The following is a 26,103-nucleotide window of genomic DNA, read 5'->3' as shown; positions in this document are numbered from 1 at the left end:
ATAAATATTTGTGCAAGGGATCTTCATTATAAAACGCATACCTGAATTCGAGGCTTTTCCTTGGAATTGAACAATGTCTTTTTCAGTTGATTTATCATTGCTAGATCCCTGCCAAACAGGTAAATATTAGTACCTCATTTCACAGATGATTAACTAAGGCATAGAAATAGAGGTCAGGTGAAATTACTACATTCTTCCTTTTTTTTTTTTTCTCTTTTCTAATTAATTTCTTAGTAGCTTACAGCTATGGAGGTTAATATTTCAAAAATATTATGAATATGGGCAAGCTTGAGTATTTGTTTTCCCAGTTTCTCCAGATGGAGAATTGGAACAGATTCTAATGCTACAAAATGGAGAGCAGAGAGGTATTGTGCCCTCTGTTTCTGTTGATCAGCCAACGAGAGGAGCTATAATTTTGTGGTATTAGCCCTGGTTTGCTTCCTGTCATCCCTGCCCACAATCTGCCAGAAGGACTGCTTTCAGGACTGGTTTTAGACAACTCAGCTGATCTTGAAGAAAACATCAAATGCAGCTGCTGCTTAGTATAGCCCTCTTCCCCTGAAGCACCATTATCTGCAGAGTAGATGGGTTTCAGATATCCAGCTACTCAATCTGCCCAAATGGTAACCATAAATAGAAAGGACTAGGTTCTTCTAACATGGGTTCTGACACTGCATGCCAAGAACAGATGAGATTTGTATGCAGCCTTATCTCAGTTTGAGGAGAGGCTCCCTGCCCGTATCAATGTCAGGTTCTAGACCCCGTGTGGGTCAGCTTTTGTATTCAAACTGCTCCTCAGCTCTAGAGCTCTAGAAGATCCAGTGGCTTAGCCAGCATCTTACAGGCTTACACTTTGAGACTAGTAAGGGTGGCGGTGGAGCCATCATTAGAACTAGTCAGTGCTAGAATTTAGGAGTTTCTGACTGGGACTTTGGCACTACTGAAACTCACCTGGCCACAGCTAATAGAAGATCTTAATTATAAGCATGGTTCTTTAAAATGTTAACCCATTAGCTGGTGCCTAGCAACTTCTTCCATCCATGTCTTACATGTATAAATTCACAGTGTAATATTCAAATCTGTACTTTTAACAAGTATAAATAGTTTGTGCTGCTATTTAACACAGTCAACATTTAGCGGTGATTTTTCTCTTATACTATATGTGGTGTTTCACAAAAATGTAGGAAAAGGACCTTTTGAATTTGTGAATTACAACTTCAAGGTGAGTGCTCAGTAAAATGTCTCTTATTACCATGTAGGATATATTGAGCACCTCAGAGGATGACTTAGAATTTGAAAGCTAACACTAGGATTTTTAATAACAAGTGTGACAGTTGTTTTTACTGCATGAGTGATTGGAGGAAATAATACAGAGAAGATGGCCATCTTGGTGTCTCTCCAGAGGTTTGGCATCAAAGCAGTAATGAAAAGCAGTGAGGAGGGAAACAAAGATGTCAGTTTGAAGGAAAACAGTGAGTTAAATTGGCTTCCAGGTATTCAAAGGAGAAGAGAATATAAGCATTCACATTATAGTGGAAGGCAGAAAGGAAGTGAAGTGTTATTAGTGAGAGAGATTTGCTTGAAGGTGGATAATCTGGAAACTATAGCCAGTGAAGTGCTACTTGAGGATATGTCTTTAGTTTTAGTGGATGCTGATAAGGAGACACAGAGGGGTAATTAGATACCTGTTGATGTTAAATGTTTTAAATTCCTTATGACATTTAAAAGAAGAATGGCAAAGTGATACAGTAGACTTAGAAATTCAGAAGACTTGACATTTATGCCAGTGGAATGCTAACAGCACAGTACAATAACTGAAAACAGACTTTCTGCATAATTTCTTCAAACCTACCTATTTTTCTAATACACTATTCTGATAAGCATCTAATGTAAAAAATATTTGGTATCTTCTACTTGATGGTTTGAGGGTCTTTTTCACAGTTGAAAGAACAAAGCTTATGTTTTCAGATATGATTAATGAGTTTGGGGCACTCATATTTGGGTACCTATCTTGAAACCTCCTTAAAAATCTGCTTCTTTCTTGAAGAAACTTCAATTTTTAGAAATACTAAATAGCAAGTTTCTTTAGGATGTCTCATTCAAGCCAGCATATATGGCATCCTTTCTGCAAGGAAGAGAGGAATGCACTACTGAGTTGGCATGTTTTTACAGATTTTTTTTTTTATCAGCCCTACAGAAAGTCATCAAGGTAACAAATGAAGATGTGTCAAAAGATGTCCATAAACGAAAAGATATGTTTAAGAAGATAGGACTGCAATGGTATGTTACCGAATAACTAGGAGAAGCAACTAATCAGGACAAAACCTAAGGGTTTTTTTAATTTCTTTTTTTTTTTTCCTCCCCTGAACAACTGAATCCAGCATTCAGTGAATTCAGATGACATTCATTTTTTTGGCATGGGTGGCAGAATAGCCCATTTTACTGCTGTGCAAGCAGTTATGTATTTTCTGTAAAATACCCCACGAATCTTGCTGCTGCAAAGAGAAGAGCTCTTATGCTCAGCAGCTTTGTAGAAAAAGCAGTGTTCTCTTTTATTCCAGTAGAATTGTTTCCATTTCTACCACTTCACTTTTCAGCATTCTCTCTCTAATGTTTCCAACTAAGCTTACATTAGAAGTGTTCCCCCATTACTCAGTTCTGTGGTGGTTTCCACAGTTTAAGATTGACGTGAAAAACTGTTCCTACAATTAGATTTTGCTGAAGCATTTTTTCCCTTGAGTTGAGGTCAAGAGAAATAATTTTTTTTTGTACCTGGATAACTCCAGCAAGTCTGTAATATTAAGCATGCTTTATCAGCACCTGTAGAATTTTTCACATTCTGGAGAAGGCATACTGTACACTATTTTAAACCTTGTTGTGTCTTAAAGTTTGTTGCCGGTGGCTCAGAACTACAGAGTAAACATGCCATTCATTAAGGACCAAGAAAGTACAATATCAAGGAAGCAGAGGCCCAGAAGGCAGGGGTAAGGGTCCAGTTCTGGTTTTGAAGCACATTATATGCTGTATAAACTGAGCACTCTGTTTGGAAAGCATTTGGCATGCAAAAGTCAGAGAGCATTTTATTACATGACACCAGAGCAGGCCAGCAAAACCTTGCAGCACATCTAGTACGTTTCAGTGCAATGCGAAGGCACTTTCCTGGAAGGATGTGACTGGAATGTAGTATGGTAAAAATCCAAATTGATTATAATTTACAGGGGGGGTTTATTCATAAAATTCTTTCATAAATCTGATTAATTAACAAAACCTGTAAATGCTATTAAATTTGGATTTTTACTGAGAATAAGGAGATCTCAAAATTTACATGGGCTCACGTTGCTGTATGTTCTGAGCAACACAGCTGCTTACCACAAAATGGTTACTGCAAGATGTTAATTCTAGTTTTCTGTGTTGTTTTAGTTGCAGTTGCCGTGTCAGCTCTTTCATTAAAAATAAGTTTAGCTTGTGTGCTGATACGAGGCAGAAGTTCACAGCAGTATGTGAAGAAGCAGCTTGTTGTTTACATGATACCCTAGTGACCCCTGAGAGGTAGGAAGAGTATACTTTTAAAACACTACACACCTTGCTTCTGACCAGATTTAGGACTTGTCTTCAGACCTTTTAAAGATGCACTTATATGGACTGACATTAAAATAAGAATATGGGAGAGGGGATGATAAAAAGTTTTATGACTGTATACAGAAAATATGTTACAGGTTAAATATTTACAGCAGTATTTTGGGATATTTCTGAATTACTTTTCTGGAAGTAGTTTTGCTAAAAACATTGGATATATTTACTTTGGGCATCACAGTCCTTTTCACCCAAGACATAATAATAAATTTAGTCCATATACAATTGGTATGGCTGTCTTGTGTTTTCAGTTCTGAGATCACTGTATTTGTTCTTCAACATTATTTTGACTCTTCTCACAGTCCTCTCCCAAGACTTTTTCCCAGATCAGTGACATTTCCACGTTGTTGACCAGCCAAAGCCTGGCATCCTTTTCCTTTCACCCAGAAACATTTATCTGTGATGTTTGTACATATTCTTTTGTCTCATTAAGCACCAGACCTGAGATCCTTCTAAATATTGCTTTGAAGGGTGTTACAGGCACAGGTGGGTTTTTTGCTCCTCTCACTTCCTCCTTCTTTCCAGTCTTCAGTTCCATTCTGTACTTAAATTATTTTGTCCCCGGAATTTTTCTTATCTGGAGCTGGGTCCTTGTTTTCTTCCCTGAGTAGCTGTTGTGACTGCATAAGGAACTAACCATTCCAGCATCCTGTAGTATGGAAGGGTAAATCAGAGGGAAACTTACTACTTGCAGCTATTTTACCATTCTCCATACAGCCACACAAGTGTGTTGTGTTTGATCAGCGTTTAAAATACATGTTGTATTTTAAATAATATTTTACCCTAAATCACTATACAGTCGGGGTTTTTTAAGCAGTGGATGTCTGATAGAAAGTGGATGTTGAATTTCAGTTTAAATGTTTTGATTCTGAAGTTTTTTTCTTACCTACAGCCTAGAGTTAGTATAAAATGTAAACGCTTCTTAATATGTTTGTAGAAATATCAATGTAGACAGAACACAAAAGCAAAAATCGCATTAGCGTCCACAGACTTAAACATACAATGTGGTCTTCACATTCATTGTTTTCTGCCTTCCTTAGTGTCTTCCCAGTTAACTGTGTAGAAGTATGGTAATGTTTAAAATACAGCTTTAACTTTTACTTTTTGTTGTTGCTTGTTGTGTTTTTTAGAAGACAGGAAGAGCGATGTTGTCAGAAATGCTAGGCTTTGAAACAATTGAAGTATTTCAGAAGAGACATGGACAGAATAAGACAGCTGGGAATGACAGCTGAAAGAAAACATGATGAAGGTGGACTAAACCGGTAAGAAGGTCCCAAACCCCTCAGTTCAAATGAGATGGTCAGGGTCCCAGAGTTCTATCCGTAGTAAAAAAGAAAAGATTTATTTCTTTTTTTTTTTTTTTTTTTTCCTCCCCAAAGCAAAGTATCACTAGAAACCACTGAATGAGTTGCTGGAAACACAGGCTTTTCAAACTGGTAGCAACAAAAATACAGATATGATCTCCAGGAGCCAGGTCTCAGCCCGCTCAGCAGATGGTTTAATTGGAAATGGTGTGAAAGGGGATAACGAAGAGTTCTTTTCCAGTGATAATGGGCAAAAAGCACTCAGTCCTTGAATTTGCACACTCTCCCCAGCGTGCAACTTTATAGGAGACTTCTTTCACTAAGAAGTATGTAAAACACACTGTACCTTGAAGATAAGAGATACTGTATAAATGTACGTGGGTTAGATTGACAACTTCTTACTGAACTGAACATTCACAGTTTGAAAACCAATGGCAAAGGATACTTTGGCTCTAGCTGTCCATCCATGAACTGCAGATAGATAATATTGCAACACTTACAAGGGCAAGTAGAGTAATAACCTAAATGCTTTCCAGTACAATAATTCTGCAGATTACAAGCATTTTATGTTTGGAAGGGTATTAGCTGTATCCAGTCAGCAGCTTCCAGATAGACGCTAGAAATAGCCTACCAGAATACCCCAGCAAGCTCACAGCATGTTCCCTGCTGCCCTGTCCATGAGAAATCCTTGGACCTGGGATTACAGAGTATGCAAATGGCATGGAATGGTGTTTGGTTTGGGTTTGGGTTTTTTTAGCCTGCTCTATTTTGCTCTCCTGGCTAGTAAGCCTTCTGTCCTTCAGAATCTGAGTTAACAAAAGTCCATTTCTAATCTCAGGTCCAAAATGCAGCTGGCCCCAGGACACATCAGGAACACATCAGTCATGCATTAATGAATAAACCTAATCTTGGCCTATCTAGCAGAACTCTGGTTTTAATTGTCAAGCGCATATGCTCCAGCTGTTCCCTAAATTTTAGATCTGGCATGTAAATAAGCCCCGAAACGGGAGTGGATGTGGCTTTGCTTTTATACTTCTAGTTCTGCTAGAAGAAGCCTTAATTTGGACAACGCTCCATGAGTGTAAAGGAGACTATACCAGTATGGCTTTTTACTTTTCCCCCTATGCAAGAACAGTACTACAAGTCTGCTGTTCCTTTATATGAAAATTGTGCTTCCATAGAGAGGAGGCTGTCTTGCTTTGAACTGTGCCAGCACAGTTAGACGAGTATATGCTTCTATGCCAGGCCTGTTCTGCAAAGTGCTATCTATCCATGAGGGGGCGTGAGATGTGAAATCTCTGCCAAGGCTGGTCAACCCCCTTGTGGAGACACAAAGTCATGACAGAGAAATTACTTTCCCCATAGCACTTGTTACATTTACAACAGGGCTGTTTTTTCCCCATGCTCTTGCAAACACTGCCTAGCCAAGAAAGCTGAATCACAGTAGGAACATATACTGGTATATGGTGTCACTCTAGTTGTCTTATCTCTCATGAACTGAGAAAAACCGAAAATAATGTAAAATACAAACAGTGCAATAAAGAGTACACTGAACATAGCTTCCTTTCTCAGATAAAGTATCTTAATGCATGGGTGGATTATACCCAGGTTACCATAATCGTGTCATATACAGGCCTTTTAATGTACCCAGGGATAATAAGTTGGCTATACAGCCATACCAGCAGTGCACTACTGAGTGTAGAACTGGCCCTGTTGAAGACAAGAACCTTTGTGTTTCATTTTTCACTGAAAAGGGGGAAACTCCTCACCCTTCTCCTGCTGTACCAGTAACATGTATCTTAAACTGGAGGGAGGCAGCACTTTCTGCTGGTGCGCTGAAAAATCTTCAGCCCTTTGCAATGAAAGCCACAGCACACCCCAGTCATGCACAGTCTAGAAAGGTTTGGAACATCAGTCTCCAGGACTGTCAAAGCAGCACTGCAGAATTTACACAGAACATTAAAAAAAAAAAGGCAGTCTTTTCACAAGAGTTTTATTTTCATTGTAATGTGTAATTCTGCTTCTGAATCTCTATATTCAGAGTGAAATGGTAAAGACTGCATGTTACAGTGCACTTACATCAGTGAGATTTATGTCGGCACATAGAGCAGAACGATGGTAGCACAGGGAAAAGGGATAGTAAAGAGAATCAGAAAGTGTGTCAGATCAGGCACTGATTGCACTGGAAAATCTGTAGAGGCTAAACAAGATAAATAGAGAAATGATGAAGAGGACAGATCTGTAGTAAAATGGAAACATTGGTTAGGATTTTATTATTTCCTTTCATGCCCAAGTTTGTCATCCAAAATTTAAATGAACAATGAAGAAGCATCTATTTCAATGCCCTGCAAGGGGAATTGGTGCACAAGTCCAATAAAGTAAAGCTCTTTCACATTATTCATTTGGAATTACACTGAGTGTTGCATTCCCCAAAGAGCCATTTTTTCTGTGGACGTTATGGAGGTGGTGAAGTGGCAGAAATGCCAGACAAACCCAGTTATTAATCAGATATGCATTTGTTCCCATGGCTTCTCTTTTATTGCTGCTGTTCTTTCTGCTAAAGGTTTACTGTGTTGCTTGCCAGATTCCCAGAGTCTATGAAGAGTGGCCATTATGTACAGAAAATCTTAAAGAAACTGGAAAAATATGGCAAGATTCCTGACCTGAAAATTCATCCAGACACCTTTCTTAAGGCCCTGGCTGATCTACAGGTGGGGAAGCTGTGTTATCCAGAAATCGCTGCAGCTCTGGAGGTGAGATGAGTCGTTCTTGATTCTCTGTGTGATGAGGCTGGGGACAGCAGGCACCTATGAGTGAAATTCATGCAGTGGAAAGTTACCGGATGAAATAATTTAGGATCACACTAAATGAAGATGCTACTATTCACTTTTTACAAGGCACTTTGAACTCCTTGGAAGAAAGGCATTATGACAAGCATTGGATTATGAATTAGTATCATTTTATCATTATTGCATTGTTGATTTATTTACTGCCACAGTGAAAGTGACATCTGTCATAAATTGTTAGGACACTTGAACAGAAACATTAACTTGTTGTGGTCTGAAAAGGCCTGTCATTCCTGGTAGTTACATCCATGAGCTATTCAAGTAATATATTTCGTCACCAATCGAAGAACTCTGCAGATACCTTTGTTTTGCTTCAGCAACGTTAAAAAAAAAAAGGCTTCTCAGGATCTGAAGTTGGGCTTAACTCTTGTAGTTCTAGAAACAGTTGACAGAAGAGGAAGGACACAAGAAAGGGAAGAGAATATATTTAGAACATATAGTGCTATGTAGTCTAATCAGGTAACTGACTTGTAGAAAATGGCAATAATGCCACCTTGTGTTTTTTGTTCTCATCACAGTTATTTTCCCTAATCTACAAGACCAATAGAAATCTCTTGAGAGGCAGCAGGTTACTGTGCATCTGACTTCGAGTGTTATCATGCCTTACAAAGGCAAAAGTTTAGCACCCAACAGGTCAAGTTCAGATTGCCTGTATTTTTTTGAAGTCTTATAAAAATAACCTTTTTGTCTTGTGCCCTAATTTGCATAGTCACTAACCAGAAGCAGCCTTACCTTAATGTTCAATATAAGTCTCTGTTAGTTGCTGGTTTTAGACCTATTTCTTTGCTGTTTCTATTCTGTTCCCTTTGCATTTTTGAAAGACAGGGATGAAACCTCATATTACTGCAGTAGTAACTGAGAAAAACATGAGCATAGCTGAATCTCCTGTTTGTTTATATGTCTTTCAAAAATAGTCACAGAGGAAGGAGGACCTTGGTGCTTCTTCTGAGTGGAATAGATAAAGAAAACTGTTGCATTTTAAGAGCAAGAAGGGCATCATGGAATATGACCTTGTTGGTACTGACAGAGATTTCAGATGAAGTTCTTATTTAACTTGAGTTGCTTTAATGTATGTATGGCAGTGATAGGTAGGAGACAGCTGCAAGTTTAAAACACAAATACTTGACCTGAAAGGATTCAGGATATAAATTGCAATGACAGTTGTAGAGTCTTCTTTTCACTTCATTTTAGAGCATATCCAGGTGTTTTGAAAGTTGCATTTAAAATGTTTTGGTGATATAAAGCACTTTGCTAACTGTCTGCAGGAGCCATTACATTTGTTCCTGTTGTTACAATGGTCACATTGTCCCACATTACCTCTCATACACATAAATCAAAAGCTCAGGAAATAACCTTTTTCTGTTTCAGTTTGTACGTGAAAGTATTGTGCAGATGCCGGAAGAGGATTTCAGCAAGTGGTTTCAGACAAGAGTAGCCCATGTCAGTGGACAGTCTTCCACCTTTTAATCAAATGGCCAGATGAGATGGTTTTCCAGCTACAACTGTCTTCAAGCAGAAGACTACTGCCTGTTGAGATTTGCCTCAAGGAAGACTAGGGAAGAAGGAGTCTGCTTTAGGAAGTCCCACTGACCACTCTTGCACAACTCAAATTTGCCTCTCTGCAGTGCTCCACTGTAGTCAGCCATAGAAAATAAAAGCTAAATACTACTGCTCCTTCCTGCATGATGTCTTGAAAACACTGTCAAATTTCAGTCTCTTCTATCTGTGTAGGATGAAGACTGAGTTTCTAATCACAGGACAGGTAATTTCTTCAGACATTCCTCAAACAATAACTGTAGAGTAACAAGCATCTGATCAGTATGGATATACTGATTTCCATAACTAAATAGCATGGTCTCTATTTGCTCTTCATTTTACCTCTTCCTTATAAAAAAATATCCCAAGCACAGGGTAGTTGTAAGCTTTAAGACAATTAGGGTTTTTTTGCTTAATTTTTTTTTTAATTTAGATGTTCTATTTTTGCATTGAGTTTATTCTATGATTGTGGATTAATTCTTGCCTTATTAAAATTAGTATTGAATAAACAAACATCCTTAGATGCAGGTCCCAGCTTTTCACCTGAAGGTGTTTTCCCCTGATTACCTTAGTATATGTTTGCCATTACTCTGCTGGCTGACAGACCTTAATGACACCCCTGAACTCACAGTGATAAATGCGTGATCTATGTGAACCTGTCTGGGCTTAACTGTGTATGGTGGGTCACAATTGCTGGGTAATGGAATCAGTGACAGTGACCTTCTAAGCTGATGATCTTAATGAGCTTCTTACTTGCCTGTCAAAGCTTCCAGAGGACCCACAAGGGAGAAATGTTGTTGATCCTTCAGCTGCAATGAGGGGAAACAGTGCCAGCTTAGGGTCCATGTGAGTACAGTGACCACTGACGTGTCATATGTTATTATTAATGACCAAATTGTCCCCCCCTCATTATCAAGGGATAAATGATTTTTGAGGAGAAGAGCCAATAACAGATTTCTTTGACTTGCAGCCATTAGACAAAAGTAAGCTCTTAAATTTCTGTTGTGCTCCCATTTTTCTCACTCTGTATGTGGTGGTGATAAGTTAGCATTTGTTCAGGTGGTGAAGCCATATTTTCCCCTTTTCATGCTTTTCTTTCCCTCCATCTCAAAATCTGGTAGCAAACATCCACTCAAAACTCTGTAGGACTGATCTAATGCCTCGTGAAATCAGTGGCAGGGCTTCTGTCAGATGAGCAGGATGAGGTCTCATTCTGACCTGTGAGACCTCAACTCTACTGTTCACTGTCTTCTTCCATTTATTTTAACTTCCTTGCAGTCAACCATGGATTTTGAGGAACAGCAATTCTGCTGTTCTTTTGAGATCATTTCACCATGATCTGAGTCAAATTTTATCGTCAATGCTTTTGTGTTTACCCTGTAGCAAATAAAAAGAAATCTTAATTTAGAGCTTGGGAGCTCCAGGTTGAACTGTGGTTACACAAGGTGAAACCTTCATCTTGGTCATTCCTTACTACATGGAACTGCAGATGTAAGGTTGTGAGTTTTCCTTACATATAAGAAATGGTTACAAAGGGGCTTCTCCCAAGCTGGAGTACATGAGCCGTGCTGCTGAAATCAAAACTTTAGACCAGCCAAGCATGCGACCTAATGTGTCTGTCTGCATGTAAGATGAGATGATTGTGCCAAACATAATTAGCTAATGTCTGAGCAGCTTTTTGAGCTCCCAAAGCAGGATTCCAGTGCTGAATCTTAGGAATGTCTAATGTTTTTGTGGGATTATGAAATACCTTACCTATGTTGTCATTTGACAATAGTTTGTCTCGCTTCTATTGCTACCAAGCGACAAAAAGGATTCCTCCTCTAAAAAGAAAATGGATAGTCTTTTCTCCTCCTCCACCACCAGCCAAATGAAAAATTTTTTGCTTCTTTTACATTGAGATGGAGAAAAGCTCCTCTGGAGCAAAAAGGCAGCTTCTCTTTTCCTGCTTCCTGACAAACTTTGTTTACTCAGGCAAGATCCTCAATCCTACTCAAGTCTTTGTCTAGCAATGTAAAGGACTAAAACAATACAAAAAGGTTAGAGGTCCATACTCAAAGGACGACTTGGACTTTTTAAACTTCTAGGTTTTTTTCTTGCAGTTACCTTGGATTCTCCTAAATAACTCCATGAAAAGTCTCACAGTCTTCGACTCACTGCTTCAGTAGAACCTTGTGAGGTAGGTTCAAAGTAATCAGTTGAACACATTGGAAATGGATGCACCAAGAGTCCAAGCAATTTGCTCAATTTCAACAGAACATGTGTTAGAGCTGCTTGGATTAGTGTTCTGTCCACCCGTCCTTCCCATTCTGTTCTGGTCCTTTACAATTTCAACTAATGGGCCTGTCATTCACAAAATCCATTAGCCAAAACAAACTGTGCAGGCTTGGATTGGTCACTTGCTTCGTGCAGTGGAGTGATGTTTGGGGGGATTCAGACACTGAACTTGGAGAGAATCTAGATCCTGTTTCCTGCTGCCTGATGTGTTCCTGTGGATTACACCTCTGTGAAACCAAAATAGGAACATTTTCCTGGGTATCACTAGTCTTCAGCAGGGCAGAAACTTATTGTTGCATGAGAATTGCTAGGGCATAAGGCTGACAAGGGTTACAGGAAAACTCAGTAATGAATAGTAAACAATGTCTCTTTCACCATTCACTCTTCCCTTCTGCTTCACAACGGTTCTGAAATTGTCATCTCTACTTTCTTTTCATAAGAAAGATTTTACTGTGGTAGAAAAAAAGCCAGTCATCTTATTATATCAACAACAGTACTCCCACTGTGTTTTATATTGGCCATAAAAAGTAGCATCTTATAAATAAGGTTTATAAAATAAACATCTCTGTCTGTCTTGGAGATAGACTCTTTTATTGTAAATAAATGTTACAATCGTAGGGGTATTCAGAAATAAGAATGTCTTTCTAATTGGAATTTCAGCTTTATATATCACCACTCTGTTCTGCTATCTTGTAAACTAATGGCACCATGCCAGCATGTTAGAGAGAAGCAATTATATTCGGCCTTACATAACAATAACAGCAATTCTTTTTGCTAAGTTTTAATAAATATCATTGTTGTAGCAATGCAGAAGATAAAAGCTCAGGCTAACAAACCTCAGGATATTTGGGACTGGCTCCAGCTCCTGTTAAGGTCAGTGGAAAGGTTCTTATTGACCCTGTTGAGTATTGATTACTGTAAAATCAGAATAGGTTATGACAAGTGCAGTGGCTGATCTTGTAACCAGCAGATTGATCTTTTATTCAAGGCACTGAGAGTTTGTAGCAATACTTTTCGCTATGCAGCGAGCCTACACACTGCAAAATAAAAATATACTTTTCAGTAGGAAAGCTGACCAGCCACCAAAAGGAAGTGATCAAAGAGAAAAAAAGATGTGACAGAAGGAATGCAGCTGGGAAGAATTCTCAGCTACCCTAACCTTAATTTCCCATGTCCTGTGAGTTTTCTTCTCATGTTCTTAAAAGAAACTTCCAAGGAAGGATGAGTACTGGACTTGTACCAAGGGCATGAGGTCATTGATCTGGACAAATCCTTGAGCTGTTCAGTGGCAGGGTGGTTTCTGTAGAGACCCATTCTTCTTGCTGAAGTCCCCATCCTACTTCTCTATCTATAGACTTCCAAATACTTGATTTCCTCTTTCTGGATGCTAAAAGGTTCAGAGGCCCCTTCAAAGGGCATTTTACTGGGAAGCATGCCTGAGTAATAGTTTAATGATTTAGTATTGTTAAGGGCTGGTTTACGGAAAATAGTATCAGAGCTGCTGTGAATTATCAGAGCAGAAATAATGACGCCAAATGTATGTAGAAAGGACTGTTCTTCATCTGGTGCCTGGAGTGCAATGAGCGGAAGTGAACCTTAATTTTTCCCACTTCGGCTGGAACTGAATCACGCCTTTGAAAGTAATAGCAGGCTCTGTATCAGGGAAGATTACCTTAGCGAGCCCACCAGGCTTATCACCTAGCAAAGCTGAAAGAACAATTTTTGGAACAGACATCTTCCCTTCTCCTGATTTGCAGCCCTGTAATTGGGTGTTTATTTTTCTTGAGCAAAACCTTGGCTTCCTTGATTTCACTGACTACTGAATGGAAGAAATGAATGTCTAAGTTCCTCCTGAAAAGGTCATAAACAGCTGGTCACAAGAAGCTGGGGAGGACGTACTGGGACCTGAAAAACTGTGAAATTGCCCTGTTTCTTGTACTTAATCATGTGCTATTGGCAGATGTCAAAGATGGGATGTAGATGCATTTTGGTCTACCTAATGCTTGTGTTTCATGACAAAATTGGAGAGATGGAAAAGCTGACTCTTGGATAACTGCCTAACATATCAGTGTTACTGTAACATGTTTCAAGTTGTATTTATCTATTCAGGAAGCAGAAAGGATATTCTTTCAGGAGCCCTTTCAGCAGTGAGAAGCAATAAATGCTTTTTTTCTGCTGCACCAGAAGAGTTGGAGAAACAGCAGCATTTGTCCCATTGAACCAGCCACTGAGTTCCATGTTTTGAGGATGCCACCATAGTTGACTTTTTCTTCCCGTTTGTGGTAAGTAGCTATTACCATACTGACAGGCACTCTTAAGGAATAAAAGGCAGATCCTAGATTATTCTGCAGTTGAGAAGGGAAATAAAAGGTGTATTCTACCGGAATGGAAAGAATTTGCTTTTGCAGAAAGCACAGCAATCTCAAAGCTAACTCTTTCCCATCAGAATATGCCTTCCAAAGGAGCTGGCATGCTATAGCTACACAAATCACTTGCAGGCTTTAGACTGATTACTGCATCAGCCCCACACAATTACAGTTTTTTCAATGGCATCAGTCCTGATTAACACTGTCAGTTTTCAAGATTCTGATTTTTCCATTGTTGGATTAGACTTTTGCAGTGCACTTTACAGGGGCAGGATGAGACCCTAAAGTAGGGAAAAGCTGAAAAAAGAGCCTTTTCTCTTTGTTGACATGTCTGTCTGGGTGGTGGGGTTTTTTTCCCCCTGGCAAATGGTTGTTTCTTTTCAATGTGATTTATATAGCTTTTTATTAAAGTGGCTGTATTTTTAGTATGCTACATTGTAAATTATACCCAGCTATATATGATGGATTTAGTCATTGTGCTATAAATTGTAGTGGATTTTTAAAAGAACCCATCATGATTGACAACTGGGGCATCTTAATTTATTTCTACTGCCAGATTACTATAACAGTCATCAAAAAAATTGTCTTGCACAGATAGTTTATTAGAACATTTCTCAGAATATTCTAACAAATACTTGCCTTTAAGAGGCTGTTTCCTACCTATGGTTATTCAAACCATGTTTACAAAGTAGGGCAGGTTGCAGCTAAGGGAAATGCATAAGTATGGAGGGAAGATTACAATGTCCAACTGTGTTCTCATTTGTTGTAGGAAAAGATGAAGAACTGTGACCCATATAATCTAAGTGACTGAGACAAAAATGACAAAAAAAGAGCAAGCTTTTGCTCTTGAAAAAAAATAGACTTGATTACTGCAGGCTTGTTAGAGGAATCCAGGATGTGAACAAGGCGTTTTTTTAAAAGCACTCCAAGTTCCACAAGAGAATTACCAGATTTTCTCATTCATGAAATGTAAAAAGAAAATACTGGAATTATTAAACAAAACAATAATTTAGTATGGAAACCGTGTGTGGATGAGCAATGGGCAATCACACTCCTCAATCATAGGCAAGAAACATTTGCTAGCTAGTCTTTCTCTAGTTACAGCCCTCTCTACAGCTAAAGGGGATGAGAAGGCCCCCACCTTATTCAGAAGTACCAATGCTCATACAAGTTAGTGTAGCTACTCTGGATTCTGGCTGTTTATGGAGAAACAGTTCTCTCACTGTTAGCTGTAGAGGGGACTAAGAGAAATCATCTGGCTAGCGGTATATGGCGAAAGCTCAGTTTTCTGAGTAGCCCTCCAAGGAGCATTTTTTTCTGTGATAGTATTGCATCTGGATTTTTGACAGCCATAGAGCATAGCATGGCAATTCTGTCCCAAAATAGAATATTTGCATACTTACTGGTTTGATGTGCTGGTGTCTACCCAATCAGTAGTTTTGTCTGTACCACAAGTTGACATCACAGGACAAGAGTAAACACTGAGTTTATATATTTGAAGGTTTATTTGAATTGTGATAAATGTAATGTATAAATTAGGAAAAAGAATCATGTCCTGTTATGTCTACATCCAGGTTATTTCCTGATGGGTTTCATATCCCAGAAATAGTGTCTCAGTTGTTTTTTTCCATTAAGTGATCTCCTGACGTAGTAGTTAAATGAGTTCTGGGCCATGGTCACCAGTGCACTCTAGGCCACTGCGATTACATTGAAATAAAGCTGGAGTGACGTTGATCAGACAGATCCAAATTTGATGACTGTTGTAAATACTGCAGTTGGGAATCCTTAATGAAAGAAAAGTACATGTGTATACATGTGAGAGAAGGAGAGATGGTTCCTATGGGATGCTACACAGTGGCAAACTGCTAAGTATATTAATTATGTATGGAACAATTAGTATTCAGCTTATCCCACAAGTTCAGATCTGAGTCAGAATGGGTGCATTTAGCCTTTTGGTTCAAGCCCTACCCTACTTGTAAGTAACATAACCGATCTAGTCTAGCCACAGAACAATACACATACTCATGCCTGTGTTTTGCTCTTGTTTGTGTTGTGTGAAGCTGGAGCTGATCCAGAGAAGTCTATGAGGAGATTCCAGACTGCCTGTGGGGTGAGTGACATCTAATTAAATTCATTGTCTGAATTAAATGCCTTAATAGACTACACAATAATTTCAAATAATTCTGAAATGCTTTCATAAACATTTGAATTTTATGAAAATTATTCAAAACAGCAGTTTTCAGTTATTTGCTAGTACAAATTAGTTTGCAGTTTCTTCAGTAATACAAATACCACTCAAGTTGGCTGAATGGTCTGTTATAAATGTTTTCAGGAGCTCCTAGAAAGTAAATGTTCATTAATATTTCTAAAAGGCTGATGAATTTACAGCACTGCATTGCACAGCCATGTCTGAAATAAATTCTCATAGCAGGAAATCTGAAAAATTAGGTGCCCAGGTGTTTCTTTTTTTAAAAAGATAGAAGGTGTCTGCCATTAAACCTCCTAGTAGTAACTATAGAAGAAAACAGGTAAAATTAGATTCAGTGTAGTATAGGCTGTACACACACGGTGACAGAGAAAGAAATGTGTTTTCTTTATGATTATTTTAAATAAATGCTATATCAATGTTGTTTTTAATTGGATTATATAAATGATATTGTCCACCAGAAACTAGCACTGGGACCTCAGTGTGAGGTAACATTCTTGGCAGATAAAGGTTTACATTTGAAAAACAGTACACTTAGCTGTAGAAAAGTTTCAAAACATAATCAGTCTATTTTAACATATTCCAAATACATTCAACTAAATGCTAATACTTCAATCCCTTGCAAAACATGAGCAGAGCATAATCAAACTTACATAAGTATATCTAAGAGTTTTAATAACTGTTAACTGTGAGCAGCAAATCCAAGTGTGAGTTCAGGCAGGCAATAAGTACACACTAAGGTCCATGGGACTTTTTTTTAAAAAAAAAGTCTCACTATTGCCAATGTGTAAGGAAGAGGGCAGGGTGAGAACCAGAGTCAAAGCAATTAAGTCAATACCAGCAATTAAGTTAAACCCAACAGAGTATGTGCATCGCTGGGTATGTCCCTGAATAGCATCTCTCTTTGGTCAAAAAGCATGTCCCGGTCCCTGATTAGTACAGTGATTCTTTTTGGCCTTTGCTATGTCAAATAGCAGGTGTCAACCAACACACAAGTGTACTGGCCGCACCCAGTCATCCTATATCTCAGCCAGGCCCATAGCAACCAGGGACAAGTCTACCTGAGAAATAGCTACCTGGCCCAAGAAGAAAGGTAGTGGTGACATGTAGGACGTGCATGCTAGACTCCTTTGTTAGAGGAGAGGCTTGAACGTTCTTTTTCCAAGGGCTTTTAGCCTCTGCGACTGCTTCTATTCAGCCTAAATTTTCTAGCTTTTCAGGCATGCTGCAGAAGGCAGCTGCTAAGAACACTTTTTAGCATGGTAACTGACTCAAAAATGTGCTGTAGAAATTACTTAAGCAAAATTTCTGCCTGGGATTCATCTCTCCTAACTTTTAATCCTAAGGCATGCAGGCTCACTTTGGGTACGTTCTTCTCCATGTGGATTCTAAAAGAAATTTTACTTGTCTGAGCTGTGATACTGTTTTCAGGTGGCTAAAGTGAGGCAGGATAAATCATGCCATTGCAGTGCTACAGAGGGACTGCTATAACAGACTGTCTTGTCAGTCAGAAGCAGAACTTCCAAGAACATGTACTCATTTGCAAGGAAATGGAACACGGAGATAAAACAAGGGCTCCTCACGGCACAACACAGGTCACCCACAGCACTGAGCTGATGCCCATTGCTGTCTAAGCTGGCATAACAGATCCTTTAAGGTTGGTATGTGACTAAATCAGACAGGTCAGAAGCCAGGAGATAGAATGGAAAAGGATAGATCATGAAAAACAAACAGTCATCTTCATGTGTTTAAATGCTAGCAGATTTGCCCAGTTAACTTATTTATTGGCTTCAAATTATGATAGTACTTCAGGAGGTTATCAGTGAATGAAAAAAAAAATCTCACTGTGAAGGAAACTTTAATTTTTATCTGAACATTTCCCTGTTTACGTATTTATTTACCATTAATTATTTACCAAAGTTAACAGCTCATCACAGACCTTTGATGTTTGCAAAGCCACAGCCCACAGTTATAGTCCACAGTGAAAAGTAAGAGTATACAGCTGCAAGGGTAAAATTGCAAGTTATGTTTCAACTAAGAAAGGCCTTTCTCTCACAATACTTATTACAGCATCAGTGTACACTAATCCCAGTGGAAGAATAATGCATCAGCCCCACAGACACTGCTGACTCAGTAATACCCACAGAAATAATGACAGCAAAGAGAGTCCTGATCCACCATGTTTAAGGAAGGGAGGAACATGCATCCTTCTAGCCATTACACATTCTGCTATTTAATATGCCACATATTAAACTTTGTCCACTTAAAAAGCAGGGAAAATGAGACATGCCCCTGTTGTGCCCTAACTGGTTATATGCTAGAATAAATAATGACAGTGATATGCACAGACTTAGGGAAAGGTCTAAATTAATTATTGAAGTGCAATGTAATGCAAATATATGCAAGTCAGAAAAAAAATCAAGCCAATAAGAATTTAACCTTTGATTTCTGAATCTTCTCACTTATTTATGGCAGAGAGTTAAAGAACCAATAGACTTCCTGATTAAACATTTGTGCCATGCGCAGATATTTACTCTTACCTTTTTCTCATGGAAAAGAAATAATTTTCAGACTAGTTCTTTGTAAGTCCACCCACTACTGTGCCTTCCATGAGAAACCACCATCAAAATTAATCTTGCAACTCCTTGACTACAGTATTCAGTTAAATAATATATTAGCTCCCTGACTTAGTATAACTGTGTGAATATTTAATATGGGTGAAAACTAGTAAACTGCACTTACCTAATTCAAACTCATAAATTAATAACACCTATGCTAGGCTCCTACTGAATCAACTGGAACTTAAGGGCCCTCAAGTAAGCTTAGTTTCTGTCCCTTGGGTGAAGGGGTTTTAGTTTGTCATTACCCAGCACTGCCTTTAATGGAATTTATGAACATTTTTGTAATGCTGTCAATAGAGGAACTTACTTCAGAGCTAAGAACAACTGTCTTTATGATGGCTTATTACAACAATTTCCTTTGCATAATGTTGACAAAGAATTTGATCCAAATACTCATTTTTGAATCGCTAAATGGCAGGTATCAGTAAGCAGCCTTAAGCAGCCTCCTAGATATTTCATTTCTTTTCATGCTTAAGTAAGTTTAATGCTTATACATGCCCATACAAATTCCTTCTATCTACAAGCTCCACTAGATAAACAACATAATCACCCAAACAGCAGCTAGGAGATACCAAAAAATCTAAAACCAGAAGTATAATTGCTACTTCCTAAAACCTGCCAGTAAACCTTCATGGTACAGCTGTGTTGGGGTTCTTTCTTTTTGCAGTCCTTGAAACTGTAGTAGTCCTGCATTCCTTAGTACTGCTTAGCCATCTGCAGTACCTGTTTTAGTCATTAACTTAATCTGCATTTTAATTCAAATTTTCTGTTGGTTAATAGTAGTTTATTCACTACCATCACACTAAGACTATTTCTTTATTCCTTATTCTGAGTTACTTTATTCCTTGTTCTGAGTCCAGGACAAAACGTCATACTCGCATAAACATTCTCTATTTTTAATAAGAGGCTTCCTAGGAGCCAACCAAATAAGATTAGAAAGGATTATCTGAAGATCAGTAACAACCAAGGTGGCTCTTCTCTTACATCTCACCCCATTTAGGATTCTCTGTACCTTCTGTTCAATTCTAACTGCAACATAGAATCAAAAAATACGGCATCTTTCTTAATGATAAGCACCAGGTGCAGAGTTCTGGTCCAGAGCTTGAAAACCTGAAACTATGGAGGTATTTGGGTTTAAGGCCTCAAAAAACAACAACAACAACAACAAAACCCCAACCCCTCACCCACCCAAACCCCAATGTTTTCTGCAGCTGGAATTTGGTAAAAAAGACAGTTCACCTCAGTATACTATGATAGAGGCTTCTAAGCAAAGACCTATCAGTATATTTGAACACTGAAATATACAAAATGTACAGAAGAAAGGACTGATTTAGCAGTAAGACTGTAAAGAGGAAAAGCTGGAGACCCTGGTTCATTTGGCGTTGTTCCATTTGTAAAACAGGGGTGTTTTTTATTGTCATGAGATATTTTGTTGATATATATAAAAAACTTCAAATTACTGTGCAATGGATACAGGATGAAAATTTTGGACATTGAACTACTTCCACTTTATAGTTTTCCCTTGGGATTCAGGTTTACTGTTTCCTCAGGAAGGATGAAGTATGGCTAAATGTTGGAAGATGCTTGGGAGGATTTTTTCTTCAGTTAAGTAGAACTGAGCTTGGAGCCTTATCTGGCCATTGACTGTTAACTCTGATCTCCTTCCCTGAAAGTGGTGTTTAAGTCTGGGTGGAAAAAGGTTGCTGTAAACATTTAGTCTGCTGGCTGGAAAGGCTGAGTCCATGATCTAGCCAGAAAACAACAGTTCTTTGGAAAAGTTTAATAGTGTTGTTCAAAGGTCTCCTTTATTATTTCTGCAGTCCTTTTTTCTGCTGAATAACCCAGAAATGTTGGAAACAGAGGCAATGTTAGGCAGCTGTGTGACCATACTGAGAAATAACAGTTTGTTTTAGAAAGGCACTGCCTGCATTACTGTCAGGCTACTATTTCTCCACTGGGCACACTGCACTTAAAAATTTTCAGTTGCTCTTTTTTTTCTTTTTCTAAGAGTAGTTGGGAAAGAGCAATGTGTTCATTTCTGCCGTAGGAAAGCAGAGAGCATGATCTGAAATTAGGTTTGTTGAATGTCACCAGCCCTGCTACGTAGGGATTGACTGTGCTAGTCAAACAGTCCCATATAAGGCATTTGGTGACGCACTGTTCCAGCAAGAACTGTGATCTGTAAATGCCTCCCACACCTCACACCAAGCTGGGGAAGCCTAACCCATCCGACCAGTCTCTCAGGCCAGTACAGGGTCCCACCAGCTCCTTCTGGTGTGACTCCACTTGAGAAGAGTTCATAGTGGTTAGGATTTGCAGAGTCTCTGCTGTCTTAGTGCTGTGGAGAACCCACAAGGAAGCTTCTTGTAACATGTTGTCTGGACATATATGTTAGTCCCAAACAACCTCTGAGCATTAAACTACCATTTTTGATCTTTATGTGGATGTTGACTTGTGTGTGCAGGCACTGGGACTTCTTTCCAGAACCACTGCAAACCATGGACATGCCTATGAGGACCGTCCAGCAATACAGCGAAGTGTGGTGGAGAGACCACATTTTACCTTACAACAAATTGTGCTGTCAAGCTATAGCACCCTCTGAAATCAGGGGAAGGAGACCTTTAAAAAACATTTGTTGAAACTGTCATGTCTCTAGACCATCTGCTTTGGATAAGCAATTTAGCCAGCATCTTGCCTTACTCATATCACTGGGAAAATCTCTGCTTTCTGCAGTGATCAGTTTCTTTTTCAAGACTCAGCTTGAAGTGCAAGGCTGTAAGCAAGAATATTGGGTACTCTGAGTCATTCTTTTGGAGGGCTATTTTTATGATTGTTCTCCATGGAAGTATATCTTAAAACTCTCAGTTAATGTTCTTAAATAATTTTCATAGCTTTTTACTGAGCCATCTCAGCACAGTGGTTCTTCCCTCTGAGGTAAGAACCTTTCCCAGATTCTCAGGAATATAACTACCCTTCATCACTGCAGTCTGTGACACCAAACTATTGGCTGAATACCTCCTTCTTTTTCTTTACCTCACTAAGTGGCTACAAGTCGGTGCCATTTAAAATTTAATCAATCCTGTCCTAACAGGATCTACTTCTTGGATTTTAACCCACCTTCTACAAAAAAACAAACCACTGAATTCAGCTACAATAACTGCCTTATGACAGAGCCTCTTAATGAGAGCTCTCATTATCACAAATTGCCACTGAATATCTATAGTATCTTTTGTAGCTCCACACATCTCACCACTTCCTGTCTCTTGCTTTCTTTACAATCCATTAGCATCCCTTAGCAGCCTCACTGGAACAATTCAAGTTTTTACTGTTTCTAGAAATTGGCAAGGAACCCCAAATTCTACTATTAGGTCTGTGTCTTTGAGACATGGGAAGGGATTCACATGGTCCAGCTTAACAGATCCCAGATTCTTCCTACAGTCCATGGTCCTCAGAGAAGGATTTAGTGCAGGTTGTTGGCCTAATGTGACTGATAACTCCACCAGCCTCTGGATCACTCTCTTGGAGATCCCCCATAAAGGCACTTAAATCAAATGTTTGATGTTAAACAGTAAGAATCTACATTCTTTCCTCATACTGCAGTTTCAAGTCTCCCTGGCTAATCTCTAGTCAAAGCTGTGAAGCTCTGCCTTCTCTGTAGAGTTGGTTTGCCAGCAGCTTTTTGTTGTGCTTGTTTATGTTCGCCATTAATGGCTCCAGCTGCCCTATGTGAGCTGGTTGTTGTCATTCACATGCCTGGTAATAGGTTCTTATTTACCTGTGAGTGTCTGAACTACAGCAGACAAACTCAAACTCATTGAGCCATTACAACGTTTCCCTGAAAGTGTTCTCATGGATTAAAGGCTTGAGCAGCCCTGGAAGATGCTGATCCCTTGCAGAGGGTACCTCCATGGTCTCCATCCCTACTGAAATCAGTACTGAAAGTAATTGTGTGGTGTGATGTGATGTGGACTGTGTTTTCTGAGCTTGTCTAGTGACTGTGTTTAAAGCCCTCTGAGAACAAACATATCAGAAATGTTACAGCTACAAAGAGCTTGTGCCTGAATGCTAATGGATACGTTGGCAAGCAGATGTAACTCGGTATTTCTTACTCTTTCCTAAAGATACATAGATGTTTTGATAAATCAAATCAGCAGATTTTCATTCCAGGTTATATTCCAGACATGCAGCTGAGATATGATTAATGTCTATGAAAGTAAAAATACAGCACTTACATTTCTTATCTCCTTACTTTGTTGTCTGCTTTATATCTTGTAGAATGACATCCAGTAACAGGAAACCATGGCTCCATTCAAGACAACTGCAAAACTCAGTGACAAAAGCAGCCCATTCATAAAGCTCTAAGCACACATTACTGTTTTCTGTAACTTCAATTAACGAAGTGTTCTTAGGAGGAGCCAGGCAGACGAAAATCTCAACTCCAGCCTTCATCTGCTCAGAAGTCTCTCTATTTTGCTGAATCTCCATGCAGGTATAAACTGATATTTTTTTTTAGTATCACGTGGCAGAAACAGAGCTTATTACTTCCTGGGGGCAGGCTGTCATACTTTTCCTCACCAGTTTCAAAACCATGGTGGAAGCTGATCTTTATTTACTTGTTTTTCGGTGGTGCTGTTTGGGGGTTTTTTCCATGCGTTAGGATTTGGAAATAATGATTTGTTTCTTTGCTCCCCCTCATGCATCCCCTAAAGTGGATTTCACCTTACACGTGTTTGGTAAGGACTGACTCGTTAAAATTTGGCCAAAATACTCTGGGCCTGAGCTACCAAAATGCTTTAAGTCGGTTATTTTCTGCCAGTCTTAAGTGTTTTTGCTAAATTCCGCAAGTCACTGGGGTTAGGAGATAAATCCAGCCCAGATTGAAGGCAGTGCTTTTGCAGACTTTATGCCACTTGCTGATGGAACTCACTGACCCTAGAACAGAGTCTAAACAGCGAAGTTGTTCTCCCCGGGGGCAGTGGAAACTCAGTTAAGTCGTTTAACTGCGAACAGTTAACAAGTTACAGGAACGACCGGAACACCGAAGGCCGTGTGGCTCCAGACCCCGCGGTGCCAGCGGCGGTGTGGCGGGGGAGGCTCTGGGGGCAGGACAGGGACAGCCCAGGGAACCCCTGCCCGGCTCTGGCCAGCCGCCCCCGCCACAGGGTGCTGGAAACCCTCGACGGCTTTTGTTTGGTTTTCTTTTTCTCCGATTCCTCCCGTGAACTTGCTCCCGGGACGAACGACTTGGCATAAGAGGAGCTGCGGGCGGGCAGCCCCCCACCCCCGCGCTGCAGCGCTGCCGGCTGCCGGTCCCGGGGAGGCGCCGCGCCGCGCCGGGCGGCTCCCTTGGCTCGGCGCCGCGGTGGGGTCACGCCTGCCCGGTGCGCGGCGCTGGGCTTTTCCAGCCGCCCGCCCGCCGCACCGCAGCCCCATGTCTGCGCTCCCCGCCGGTGCCGACATCAAGAGGGCTCTGGATAACAGCCCCGAGACCAACATCGAAGATGAGCTGCCGGACGGGCCGCCGCAGCCGCGGCCCAAGAACTACCTGCTCCTCAGCATCCTCGCCTGCTTCTGTCCCGCCTATCCCGTCAATATCGTCGCCTTCGTCTTCGCCGTTATGGTGAGTAGCACTCTACGGCGTGCCCAGGCGACCTTCGGCTTGGGTGTTCGGTAGGGCGACCTCCGCCTCTCCGCGCCGGCCCGGCCCCAGCCGCGGCGCCGCAGGCCGGTCCCGCCAGGGACTTGCAGGAACGAAGTGGGGCTGGAGGAGCCGTCAGGGTAACGGGCATCCAGATGCCTTTTTAACCACTTGTCACTGATGCATGTGGACTAAGTTAGGCGAGGCAGCGAGCCTGAGAGCATCGGCAGGCTCAGTTCAGGGTGTCCACGTAGCTGTTCCAGCAGCAGGTGCAAAATGTGGAGTGAAAGGCAGTTCCAAGTTTTCAACATCAGGCTGCCTAAGTGAGCAAGGTTTATCCCAGTTAACGGGATTTGTTACATCAACTGGCTTGCACACTGAATTGGACATAGTATCTGTGTGTGGAAGTGGCAACTGGGGAATAGAAATCAGATTTGCAAAGAAACAGATGTGGTTTCTACTTCAGCTAAACAAATATAATAGAAAGGCCTTTTTTCCAGTAAACAGGTTCTTTAATGTGGTATTAACTATTTGCTGGAAAAATACACATAACACTAATGATTGTAGGTGGTTGGCAAAAACCCTCATAAAATCGAGTATTGAGTACACTGAGAGAGCAGCTTTACTCCTGCAACCGGTGATTGATTTGCTGCATAGTCCTTAATAATCCAGCAATCCTGTTAAATTCAAAAAGGTTGTTAGAACAGAGTCTTCTTCCTTGAGTTAAAAGTTGCAGCGTCAGATCCAGACTTTTCTAATAGTATACATGATCAATGTTACCAGTAATACTGCAATGTATTTCTGTTGTTTAGGAGCTGAAAAGGGTTTTAAAACATGTTGTGTATTTTCATCCTTTTCTCTGACAGCCAGGCTGAAAAGGTAAGTAAAACCACAGTTGTTATTTTGCAATTAAGTATAATTATATCTAATATATATCTGTACAAGAACCTATATCTAAAATATACTAAAGCATACTCTTTTAAAACTACTAAGATTGATCAGAAGCCATATTGCTTAAGTTTGAAAGTTACTTAAAGGAGCTATTCTGAAGGCATCTTCACAACCTTTTTTGTCCAGGTAAGTATTAGCTGTCATTTTAATTTTTTCTGTGTTTATTTTCTTTGTCATTAACTTAACTATACAGCATGTTCTTTTCCTTGATTTGAGAGATTTAGTTCTGCTGGTACCCAGCATCCTTTCTGTCTGTGGACACTGCAGGTGCTATATAAAGTAATGAGAGCTGATGATCTGGGCCTGTGAGCATCTGTTCACTCTTGACAGTACTTTCACCAAAGCACTGGGGCTGCACAGAAGTTAACTGTCAAGGACAGAATTTGGCCTCTAAAGATTTTTGCACCCCATATGGAGAAATTTCCACCCACGCCCTAGTTGAAGTTCATGCAGGCTTTTGGAGTCAGGCTTAAGTAGCTGTCACCAGGGGATATGTAGAAACCAGGGTGGGAAGAGCACTTCCTGAATGCTAAACAGTCTGTGCAGGTCTCAGCTGCCCACTCTGTTAAATGGGGGGAAACAAAACCCAAACCAATAACTTCCACAGTCTGTGAATCTCTTCTGTTTCACCATCATTCTTACCTAAGCCCTTTCCTTTTCTGTGAAAATAACCTGTCCAACTTCTTTTTCACAGCCTGGTTCCCCTACTTTGTAGAGCTGCAACC

General features: G+C 40.0%; 2 protein-coding genes across 3 annotated transcripts in view; both read left to right on the top strand.

Moving 5' to 3' along the window:
* Positions 1-16,429, top strand: part of CCDC60 (coiled-coil domain containing 60) — a gene marked incomplete at its 5' end in the record, with an annotated part of 74,273 nt that extends 57,844 nt beyond the window's left edge. Inside the window, 7 exon segments of the mRNA XM_080382724.1 lie at positions 2,190-2,280; positions 2,889-2,984; positions 3,427-3,549; positions 4,764-4,794; positions 4,798-4,895; positions 7,501-7,690; positions 9,152-16,429. Of these exon segments, the coding sequence (XP_080238850.1) occupies positions 2,190-2,280; positions 2,889-2,984; positions 3,427-3,549; positions 4,764-4,794; positions 4,798-4,895; positions 7,501-7,690; positions 9,152-9,250 (728 nt within the window). The 3' untranslated portion in view covers positions 9,251-16,429.
* Positions 7,712-26,103, top strand: part of TMEM233 (transmembrane protein 233) — a 33,539-nt gene continuing 15,147 nt past the window's right edge. Inside the window, exons 1-2 of one of the 2 annotated variants that reach the window (XM_080407268.1) lie at positions 7,712-13,878; positions 14,732-24,409. In XM_080407268.1, coding sequence (XP_080263394.1) covers positions 24,221-24,409 — 189 coding nt within the window. In that variant the 5' untranslated portion in view covers positions 7,712-13,878; positions 14,732-24,220. Of the gene's footprint in view, positions 13,879-14,731; positions 24,410-26,103 lie in introns of those variants that run through there. The other variant, XM_080407269.1, reaches the window with a different exon arrangement.

Source organism: Falco punctatus, assembly GCF_963210335.1.
Source record: "Falco punctatus genome assembly, chromosome: 1".
Classification (NCBI taxonomy): Eukaryota; Metazoa; Chordata; class Aves; order Falconiformes; family Falconidae; genus Falco; species Falco punctatus.
The sequence above is the reverse complement of the archived record's forward strand: the minus strand, read 5'-3'. Positions and strand labels throughout refer to the sequence as shown.